At 38.2% G+C, this 11477-nt stretch overlaps 1 protein-coding gene across 1 annotated transcript; it reads left to right on the top strand.

Annotated features, from left to right (window-relative positions):
- The first annotated feature begins 6389 nt into the window (after positions 1-6389).
- Positions 6390-10791, top strand: LOC144002735 (uncharacterized). The gene is made up of 11 exons (XM_077498208.1): positions 6390-6777; positions 6921-7024; positions 7114-7389; positions 7531-7624; positions 7833-7900; positions 8022-8087; positions 8324-8476; positions 8623-8688; positions 8775-8903; positions 9075-9128; positions 9295-10791. Exons 1-11 carry the CDS (start codon positions 6672-6674, stop codon positions 9370-9372), a joined length of 1194 nt encoding a protein of 397 aa, XP_077354334.1. The 5' UTR covers positions 6390-6671; the 3' UTR covers positions 9373-10791.
- The last annotated feature ends 686 nt before the right edge of the window (positions 10792-11477 follow it).

Below are 11477 nucleotides of genomic sequence, written 5' to 3'. Positions count from 1 at the left end.
CATAACTAGAAAAAAAAATTTCCCGTGGAAATTTTGGATGTGACTGCTGACTCTTGCAAGGCGGAAAGCCGAACGCACTCTGGGTCACTTCCTACATGTTAACTTTGCAGGAGGATTAGCATGCTAAGCTAACATTAGCATTAGCGTGCTAACTTAGCATGATCATTAGCATGCTAAGCTAACATTAGCATTAGCATGCTAACTTAGCATTAGCATGCTAACTTAGCATTAGCATTAACATGCTAACTTAGCATTAGCATGCTAACGTAGCATTAGCATGCTAAACTTAGCATTAGGAAAAAAAAAAAAAATTAAAAAAAAAAGTAAAATAAAAAAGAAATAAAAAAAAAATAAAAAAAAATAAAAAAATAAAAAAATAAAAAAATAAAAAATAAAAAAAAACCTTAGCATTAGCATGCTAACGTAACATTAGCATGCTAACGTAGCATTAGCATGCTAACTTAGCATTAGCATGCTAACGTAACATTAGCATGCTAACGTAACATTAGCATGCTAACTTAACATTAGCATGCTCAGCTAACATTAGCATGCTAACTTAGCACTAGCATGCTCACTTCCTGGTGAAATCAGGTCACTTCCTGTTGAAGTCGGGTCAATTCCTGTTGATATTAGGTCACTTCCTGTTGAAATCCGGTCACTTCCTGTTGATTTTAGGTCAGTTCTGGGTCACTTCCTGTTGAAATTAGGTCACTTCCTGTTCAAATTAAGTCACTTCCTGTTGATATCAGGTAATTTTTAGGTCATTTCCTACTGAAATTAAGTCACTTCCTGTTGAATTTAGGTCTGTCTGGGTCACTTCCTGTTGAAATTAGGTCAATCCCTGTCATACCTAATCAATTGGCCAAGATGGCCGCCACTCAGGGGCCGAGAATCCTGGGTGCACCTCAACAATTGGACAAGATGGCCGCCACTCTGTGTGGGCAGTAGTGTGAGAATCCCTGGCCAAGATGGCCGCCGCTCTGTATGGGCAGTAGTGTGAGAATCCCTGGCCAAGATGGCCGCCGCTCTGTATTGATAGTAGTGTGAGAATCCCTGTCCAAGATGGCCCCCGCTCTGTATGGGCAGTAGTGTGAGAATCCCTGGCCAAGATGGCCGCCGCTCTGTATGGACAGTAGTGTGAGAATCCCTGGCCAAGATGGCCGCCGCTCTGTATGGACAGTAATGTGAGAATCCCTGGCCAAGATGGCCGCCACTGTGTGTGGGCGGTGGTGGGGAAATTCCAGGCGTGGATGACAACAAGCAGCTCTGATTGGCTGAGGCAGTTGCTGTGCAGAAGTGAGAGAGTGGGCAGAATAGCTCAAAAAGCACCATTTAAATAGCAGTTCATTACATTACATTTCATAAACAAAAATATTATATTGTGCTTTGATTTTTTTTTATTAAGCGAAAATAGGGAATGATCTGAAGAGTTTAAAATTCGAATGGTTTTAATTGATCAAGAAATGTGGAAGTTAAGCCATAATCACTAAACTGAAAATGGGTTACTGTCACTTTAACAAATATGCGCATTCACGCACACACATTTCCTAAGTACCAGGTGGGCGAACATTTAGCTTCAATTGAGTTGTATGAGAAAGCGCACACCTCGAACAAAAGGCTCTCACGACTCAACGGTTTAAGATACAGATTTCAGAAATGCCCCGTTAGAACGGCAAGGCTTTGGGGAACGCAAGCATGTTCTCATTTTTTAAATCGGATAAAAAATGACCAAATTAGAGCAGGTTGAAAACGTGTGACTTTTAAAAAAAATGACAAAAAAAGGCGGCGAAAATAACATGGGGCTCAATGGGCGAAAAAGTGCGACTTCCCCTCGCTTCAAGTCAAATAAAAGGTACTAAATGACACCTTTGCCGCACAAAAGTGGGTTTGTCAGAAAGAAGACCCTTGTGACTACAAAATATCCAAATTTGATGTTTACTGAGCAAATATTGTGGCCACGGTGACGAGTTGAAGTGAAATTTTTGGAAAGAATTTTTTTTGTCTCTCCACTCTAGCGCTGATTGCTCCACTCTAGCAAACGCAATACACACTAATGGAAAGAGCCTCTTTTTCTTCATTTCACACCCTGTCTTTGAACCCGCACAGGAGGGAGCGCTTACATTTCTTAAAAAAAATTTCAACACAGAGCTAAAGATGGGAAAAATTGCAACAAAATGAGCTAAAAATCGTCTCGGTCGGTCAATGTATGTGCGCGCAGCGTGGCTTCGAAAAAGGTGTTAAATTTGTGGAGGTTTTTTCCCCTTCTCCATTCATTCCTATGGGACTTTTTGGGGGGTTTTTTGGGGAATTGCGTCGCCATGGTAACTCGAAATTCCGAAAAAAAATGGTACCCCGCCGAGTCAAATCGAGACGCATCTTTTGATACCTCACTTGTGCCGGTACGTTCTACGGTACGACCCGCATTTCGTCTGAAAAAATGTGAAGAATAAGACATAATAATAATAATAATAAACGCTTTTCCTGGATGGATACTAATATGTGACTGCTTCGCAGCAGTCACATAATAAACGCTTTTCCTGGATGGATACTAATATGTGACTGCTTCGCAGCAGTCACATAATAATAAACGCTTTTCCTGGATGGATACTAATATGTGACTGCTTCGCAGCAGTCACATAATAATAAACGCCGTTTTCCTGGATAGTAATATGTGACTGCTTTGCAGCAGTCACATAATAATAAAAAATGTAGCTTTGAAGCAGGCTAACCAATGACATCATCTAAAGGGGAAAAAAAGCACATGAGCAAGCATAGGTATAAGTAGAGGAGAAAAAGAGATGAAAGAAGTGCGAGAGATGGAACAGGAGAGGAATGCAGCTGTTTATGTATAGCTGTTGTAACAGGACAGATTAAATAACCTTGCCAACACTTTAACCAGGGGTTAACAGCGTCCTAGGACAGATAAACTCTTGAGTGTAAAAGTTTTCTGGGACAGATGAATCCCTTGGGGTCAAAGAGTTAGGGTTAGCACATAGTCTGTCTTAGGATAATGTAACCTCCATGGATGAATTAGTCTTAGGACGCTTTGACCTGCGGGCTAAAACTTCAGGGGGGTTAACCTGTCCTGTTATATTGTGATCATCGTCTTCGTGCATGTCCTCAGTGGCTTCTTCTGTCTGTGTGGCAGCATTTGATACATCTGTAGAACAAAAAAGAATGAAGAATCATGTTAGATCTTTGAAGTGTGGTTGTCTAAGGTGTAGTTTACAGAACAGTCGTGTGCATATTTGTAGCATGGTAGTGTCTTAATACAAAAGGATATTATGTAATGCACTGTATATGGATATTACAGACGTAATATTTGACGGTGATCGTATATTCATAGTTTTTGCCCGTTAATAAATAATATAGCTTGGATCAGTAAAGTAATAAGACACGCAAAAAGGGTATAGTTGAATCCTCAGGGTCAAAAAGCAATGTTTTAGGATTGTGTGATGAAATGATGAATAAAAGTAAGGATACAACAAGTACATAAATGGTTATGTAAGTGTAAAATTTGGCATGGTGTGTCCAGATACATGCAGGATAAGTATAAAATATTGTGGTGTGTGATTGATTTCTTCTTAGTAAAAATTAGTATTGTAAAGGTCAAGTCACAGTATGTCCCAAAAAAAAATCTAAAAAAATCTATGGTCTAGAAACATCAGAATCAGGGGCAAAGACATAAACATAATAATAGTAATTAATAATGATAGAATTTAAATCTTTTCCATGAATATGTCAGTTGTTTTGAGAAGATACAAAAAAAAAAAAAAGAACTTTGAAGTGGTTATCAGTGGATGAAAGAGGGCAAGATCACAGCACAGCTACATGATATCAGTCACATTAGAAAGTAATCAAGTGTAGTATGTATTCACATTATATACATTGAGAAATTGCGGCTCAATAATCAGTCAGTGTTTCAGTTAACAGTCCAATGTTACCTTCAAGATATTCCTAACAGAAAAAAAGGAACGTGCATTAACAAAAAAAAAGTAAAAATGTCCATTGTCAAACATGTCATTCATTATACACAAAGTGTAGGATGGGGATGCTTGCTGTGTTAGTGTTTGTGTGTCTTCCATGTCATATAGCTTACCATCACGGACAAATGCATCACATGCATCCTTTATATCCAATGCAGTCTCGAGTTCTTTCACACGCTTGGTTTTGAAGTCTATCTGTTTTTCAAGTGCTCGATTGACTCGAGTCACATGGACTAGTTGGTTCATCATTTGGGAATGAAGATCAAGGCTGCGCTGGTATAAGTCGTTGCGACTGAAAGCATGATCAATGCATGCATACTGTAATGACAAAGCATTCAATGAAAATCAGTCATGTTAGATTCCATGATTCTAAATAGCAGAGGTAACGTGTTGGTGCAAAACGTTGTGGTCGTGTTGCATGTTACTCAATGGTGGTGTGTGTCAAAACGAGTTTATTTAAAAAAAAAAAAACAAAAAAAAACAAAACGAGTTTATTTGAAAGAATATACAAATATATACACACGGACATATATATTGATACAGTATAACAGTACTGCATGTATTGGTTTTAAGGAAAGAGTTGAAAAGCAGTCTTCAGGAAAATGCATAAGACGCACAAAGTACCATTTCACTACAAGTAATAAGTTGTCAATTAGACATGTGAATTAAGTGGTTAAGATAGTGGCTACTGTGCAAGTAAGCTTAAATTGTCTCTAAAAGGTTAGCGTATGTGTTCTACATGATATCAATGGCTAGACGTGCTCGTGGAGAAACATTACAAACAGAAAAACACACAAAAGGTGCCTTTAACAAACCTGTCAAAAAATGAGAACTTAATACATATATGTATGGCATACTGTATATGATTGAGAAAGTAGTCCTGTTTAGTTTATTTATTGTATACTTACGGAAAAAAGTTGGCAATCTTTGCGTATGGAGATGATTAGAGGGTCTTTATCAGAAGAGAATTTGCTCGGTGATTTGTCCATGTTCTGTAGAAAAGCAAAGGAGTAGAAATAAATACAGTGTCATATTTCATAAACATACAAGAAATTTGTAGCTGTATTAACCATTGTTGGTATTTGAAGTGATAATGTAGGAATTGAAGTGTAGTGATGGCAGAATTTACAGAGTGCTTACCTTGTATGACTTTGTAGATGGAAATGTTCTTTGTTGAAAGAGCTCTTTGTTGTCTACTATATATGCAAGTACAAGCATAAGTAGGTGTGGTTATGAAGTACTTGACCATTGAAATAAAGCAGTGGTATCAAAAGTATGGACCGTGGTTTGGCTCAGGCCCGCAAAGGGGTTTAATGTGGCACAAGAGATAATCTTGTAAGGTACAAAAAAATAATAATAATATGAGTAATGTCTTACCAATTAATCAGATGGCCAAAATCAAAAAAAAGAAATGTGTAATTTCAAAAGTAGTTTTTAGGTGACCAATCAATTAGAACACGGAATGGATCAGCATGTTATTATTTGACACACAAGCTAAAGTTATGGATTGTTGGGGGGGGGGGGAAAGACAAACATAAATGTGCTGAATATGACACTCATTCAGCTATTGGTAACACAAACACAATATGGTGTGAAATAATGTCCAATAACTTCATTAATTGTGTCACACAGTACATTCTAGAAATAATATATATATGAAAGACAGGTAGATATAACACGCTGGGAACTCATATGGACAGTGTTGCCACTTTCCATTTGCATGTGAGTTATTCTTAGCAAAAATGTATTTACAGTTGAGCCTTGCTATTTAGGGTAGTTCTACAAATAGCAAAAATCTGTCTATAACTGATGCCGATTGTATTTAAGCTATATACCATGATGTTATCAGTCCAGCCAACTTAGTTATAGAGTATATTGTCCTTCATGTGGCCACTGAGCTAATAAAAGTTGATAAAAAAGCATGATCACAAGTGGTGAGTGACTGTTAGTAAGAATAATAATTGTATCTATGTTGTGTGCTACAATGAAAGTATTGATAGTGACATGTTATGATATATAATACAATTTTCTAAGTAGCATTTGAAACATCAGTATCTTTAATTTATTGACAAGAAAACACAGGAATGTATGGATATAGATGTTGATAGATAAAAAAGCAATATTTTCTACATACTATCAGTTAGCATTACAAGTATCCATAGTAAGTAAAAGAAATGCTGTTAATTGTGAAATTGGAGTGCTAAAAATTATCTAAACTTTGCTTGTACATGTGAGGGAATTGTAATCATTAGCAAAGGCAATAGGAAACAAACAGAATGCACATAGCTTACAAAACATAAAAGTAGTAGTATAAAAGTGTTGATGTTTAAATTTCATTGTGTAACAGTGTTGATGTTTAAATTTCATAGAAGTATCATATTTTGCCCGCCCCTTCTGTTCTTATTGGTCAAAAGTCAGACTCTTTCAAGGGCGGCTACATTTAAACCACTGTCACTGAAAGAGACTTCCTCTTGTTGTTCTTCACTGGTTTTGCGTCAGCAGATTCAGAGAGCACAGACAGCAAGATTTCCACAAACGTTATTTCAGCTGTTGGAGTATCCTCTAGAGTGTTTTTATTTATTTATTTATGTATGTTTTTATTTTTTTATTTATTTAGTTAGTAGTAACAGGTAATTGTATATTAAATATTTATTGTAGTAGGAGTGTAGATTGTTAGCTTCTCAGATGCCTCGGGGGAAAGGCTATCATCGTTCGGAGGCAGCCAAGAGGAGGATGACTGAACGTCTTCGACTTGGTGATGTTCAGCAACCATTTCATGCAACTTGCGCACGTAAGTAGCTACCATTTGTATGTAATATTTTAAGCACGAAGACGTCCGATGAATTATTGCGGAGAAAAATTTAAACAGTGTTTTATTTCCTTTGTTGTCATGAAATGTAATTCAATAATGATTATTTCTGTATGTGCTAATAGGTGGTGGTACTGGTGGCCGTCACAAAGTGCAAGAATGGCCAATTTCTTGCGTTACTGGTCGAAGCCACAAGTTGGTCATACCCTCTGAGTGTTCAAACAAGAAGGTATACATGGTTTCTAGTGCTACATTTAAGAAAAAAGTGCAATGGATACTGATTGTGCTAAATTAAATACTGTACATTATGTCATATAGTTTGTCTTGCTCATTGGAGACTCGCACCTACGGAGCATCGCAGATGGTTTTGTGGAGATGCCAAAGGATTTTTTTTCCTTTGGCGTCATGTCGACACCCGGAGCTTGTGCAACCGAGTTGACTACTGAGGTGCAGCATGCTGTTGTGCCTAGAACTCCAGACGTGGTTTGTCTTTTGGCTCCTAGCAATAACCTGACATCCAGCCGCACCCCTGACGAGGCAGGAGCAGATTTCTGCAGACTCCTTGGTAATGTCTGTGGTCGCTGGCCTAATAAGGTACATGTATATTATGTTTATTAATAGATTTGTAATACTATTATGAGGTGTATAGTATACACGATTGCAGTGTGATGTGGAAATATTTTCATGGGTAAAATAGTACAAACGTAAGTTATAAACGCTGCTTGTTTTGAATAGGTGTTTGTCTTGGACTTTCCTCCACGTCTAACCGTGGATGTGACTCAGCAGGATTACTTGCGTCAGGAGTTTCATCGTGTGTCAGCACGTATGGGTGAGTTACTAGATAATGACATTCAGTTAGGTCTTACATGTTTTATCATATGGTGTGCGTTTTTGTTACACTGTAAACTGTGCATCCTACAGAATATAAACTGTGAATGTAAAAAGACTTTAATAGGTAATAAACATAGATATAAAATTATTGATGACTATAGGAGAAAATCATAATGAAGGATGTTCTCTCCCAATGTCTTTTTAAGGGGTCAAGTACATGTCTACTGCAGCGTTCTTCCCTTTGAAGAACTTGAAGCTGTGGAGTAAAGATGGTGTAAGTTCCATTATGGTATAATAATTCAGAATCATTGGATATACACATTGATTAGATTTGTATGGTAGTACTGGAATAAAATAGGTTAGTAGTGTTATAAAATTGTTACTTATTTTTGCAGGTGCACTTGAGTGATGATCATGGGATGAGTATTCTTGTGCAGTTGATGTGTGATGGTGTTCATCAGGTTAGCCATTTTATACTGTAATTTGTTTCATTGTAGTTTTGTATTACGTTTGTAATGTGCTTAAATTGTGTAGTTGTATGGAAATATGTACATTTTTCTGAATGCAGTATATATGTATTTAGATATGTATTTTATATAATGCTGTTTGTGAATCATGATTTAGGCAAATATGAGTGATATATAAGTAACATAAATATTTATCTTCATGTTATTTGTTTTGTTTTTTTTATTATCAGCAACTTGACCTCCAAACACCTAAGTTGGAGATACAAGTAGCATCGAGGCCACCAGCGGTTAAAACTATTCCAAAAATTGTGGTTAAGGGTGAGACTTTGGTTCTTCGTCGATTGAACCCATTTGAGTGGATTGTTGTTGGACCAGGCAGGAAGGTAATGGTTGCATATTGTAATAGCTTGGTTGTTGTTGTAGTTTTTAGTGTTGTGATATATTTGTTTTACATTAGATTCTCCAAAGTTGAGCAAAGTAAAGGTCAGTATAGGTTGATAAATAAAAATGATGATGTCTGTCATTGCAGAGGACGCAAGCAGGACTTGAACAATCCTGTGATGGGGTTCCCAAAAAGAGGAAAATTCAGCCTAACGTTAGTTTGTTTAGAATAATTATATAGTGTATTTGTTATAGACAAGATGCATTCAGTAACATATTTTCAAAATGTGTATTTCACAGGTTGTGCTAAAGGAATGTTTTATTCCTCTAACCCCAGTTTGGTTCAGCAGTGAAATGTTGGGTGCGATGGATAAGATAAAACCATCAGATCTGTCCAGCCCTGTGAAGGCTGCTCCAAGAGACAAAAAGGTAATTTTCATGTAAATTTCATGGTTCAGGTGTTGTCATTAAGTGAGTCCAGTCATTTATGTGACACATTCTTCTTGATTGATAACATTTAAATTGTGTATAATTGTCTAAAGAAGCTGTAATCTGCATGTGTGGAATATATAAATATATATATTTTTTGTCTTTCATTAGAAATCAAATGTGAGATATCAACAGAGAGTTGTTTTCAAAAGGACAAAGTCACAGGTTTGTGTTTTTATTTGTATTTTTTATTGGGGAGTAATGTAAATATTAGACTAGTTTATAATTGCTGTTATTCAGTTTGAGAAGGGGAGAATAAAATGTTTTATAGCAATGAGTAACAATAGTTATTGTAATATAAATAAGTACATTTGTAGTTGTTGTTTTGCAGGCATTACAAAGGATGGTGGTGGATGCCAGTCTTTGTTCTTCCAGTGTTGTGGAAGAGGTTGTAACAACTATTGCCTAGGTCCATTTCACCCTCTAATTTTTTTTTTAAGTTTGCTTCTCCTGAAGCAAATTCTCTGCAGTGCATGAATATGCCAATGCCCAGACAGGATCCAGCCTGGTCAGCTCTACAGGTGGTCCTTGCCACCAACAAAACTCTTTTGAAGCCGCTGACCAGGTGACAAAGGAATTCATGCGTCTGCCGAAGGAGTGTATTTCAAGCAGTCTGCTCGGAGCCCGAACAAATGGCTCCAATGGTTTGGAATACACAAATGACCGATCAAAGGAATGTTCATGACTTCTTATCAATCACAAAAGGATACTCTGGCGCCTCGCCCTTCCCGGAACGTCTAGATGGAGCAACAACACCTCCAAGTGGCGAAACTTGGAACTATCCTTAGTGACAATTCACATAAGTAACCGCATTTTACACATTTATATCATGATAATTCTTGACAGACAACTGAACTACGAATGATTCATGTTATATCTTTGTGTGTATGAACATCCTATTTCATGTGTACTCCATAAAGAATGAAAGATAATCAATGTCTCTCAGTTCAGTCAGATTAGACAAGTAGAAGTTACCTCACAAGTTAGTTTATGATGCATTAATTACAATGTGTGTTAAACGGGTTGTGTGGGAAAACTGATTTGCCAGACTGACCAAATTTAATGCCAAATTATTAATCTTTTTAATAATTTTCCTCTGAGAGTCTGCGCGAGCGAACAGAAGGGTGTGCCTTCACCTGCTCGCCCCACCCAGAGACTATAAAAACACGAGCAGACCACTGCCCGCTCTCTTCTCTTTTGCCCTCCTGCTCTCACAAGCCTCTTCCAAAAACTCTGGCCCGACTTGCAAGTGGGCCAGCCAGGCTGCTCGAACTCTTTTGTCTAAGAAACTTGCAAACCACGTGGCTTTTTCTTTCCTGGCAGGATCCGTTAACGAGATCGGATCCTCGCGCCACGCCACGCCAAAGCAAGTGCAAACTGCAACGCTGACTAAAGACTCTTTTGTTTTTTTGTTTATTTTTTTTTGTTCCACTATCGGTGCTTACCCGCCCGACCTTCGCGGCCCCGGGGTACACTTGCAACGTACCCCCGGACTCAAGGTTGCGCACCTCAGCCGCTCAGCACCTCAACTGCTAGTCGGTGGTGCCCCGCCGCGGTGCTAGCTCACCTCCAACGGCTGGCCTTCCCCGTACGCAGGCGCGTACTGACCGAGCTGCAACACCTGAGCTCGGACAGCTGCCCAGCAGAACCAACCTCGGCGAGGATCAACCTCGCCGGATCGCCGACCAATCAAGGCACGAGCCGCGCAACGACGCCAGGCCCCTTTGCGGCTTCCCCGTGCTCACCTGTGGAATAATTTTTCTTTTTATTTTTTTTCTTGCCTTTTTCAACGAACATTGACTATTTTTTTCCCCTTGTCAAAAAGGCCGCCACTTCTGTTTGTTGCTACGCAACTCTAAGGCTCGTAAGTGCGCTTGATTTCTACCTCGGCGTATCCACTGTGTGCCACTTACGTTTGAAACCTCACAAATCTGGCAGGTCAAATTTTCTCTTTTCCCTGTTTCTTTACTCATTCGCATTCCTTCCTTATTTTCATTCGCTTTATTTTATTTCTTTTCTTCTGACGGTAGAGTTAGATAGGCAGTATTTTGATTCTGTAGTGTAGCAATCGTGAATAAATGCATGTTTTATAAACTTTATTCCGCCTAAGTCATCTGTGTTTCCGAGTGGATTATTATTCTTTTGTTAGTACAACGAACCACTGAATATCGAGTGTGGCGACTTTAGATTATCAATGACTGATAAAAGAAGGATTTTGGTCGTTGTTTGCTCCTGTTAATACGAAGCAAAACAAACGTGGTGCCCCAGAGGTTATTGAGGTAAATACAATTTACCTCTGTAACGTCCAGATTATTAATTCGTCCAAAAGACGACCCAATTATCGCTACATAATGGTGCCGGCCGTGTGAGGCTACAAAACATAAGAAGATCCACTCGAAAATACAAGACTTTGGACGTGAAAAGTAAAACACATTTCACGTAGTGTACCTAATCATTTGTCTCTGTGTAAGAAGGTAAACATTGCTTCTTACATAGAACTGCACTGGACTTTCC

Source organism: Festucalex cinctus, chromosome 15 (genome assembly GCF_051991245.1).
Source record: "Festucalex cinctus isolate MCC-2025b chromosome 15, RoL_Fcin_1.0, whole genome shotgun sequence".
Classification (NCBI taxonomy): Eukaryota; Metazoa; Chordata; class Actinopteri; order Syngnathiformes; family Syngnathidae; genus Festucalex; species Festucalex cinctus.
The sequence above is the reverse complement of the archived record's forward strand: the minus strand, read 5'-3'. Positions and strand labels throughout refer to the sequence as shown.

What these genes read in the sequence shown, in the direction of transcription:
- LOC144002735 (XM_077498208.1), top strand. Translation starts at nt 6,672, where the DNA reads ATGCCTCGGGGGAAAGGCTATCATCGTTCGGAGGCAGCCAAGAGGAGG. An exon ending in TGTGTGATGGTGTTCATCAG is followed by an intron (nt 8,088 to 8,323) that starts GTTAGCCATTTT and finishes TTTTATTATCAG; the next exon opens with CAACTTGACCTCCAAACACC. An exon ending in TCAAAAGGACAAAGTCACAG is followed by an intron (nt 9,129 to 9,294) that starts GTTTGTGTTTTT and finishes GTTGTTTTGCAG; the next exon opens with GCATTACAAAGGATGGTGGT.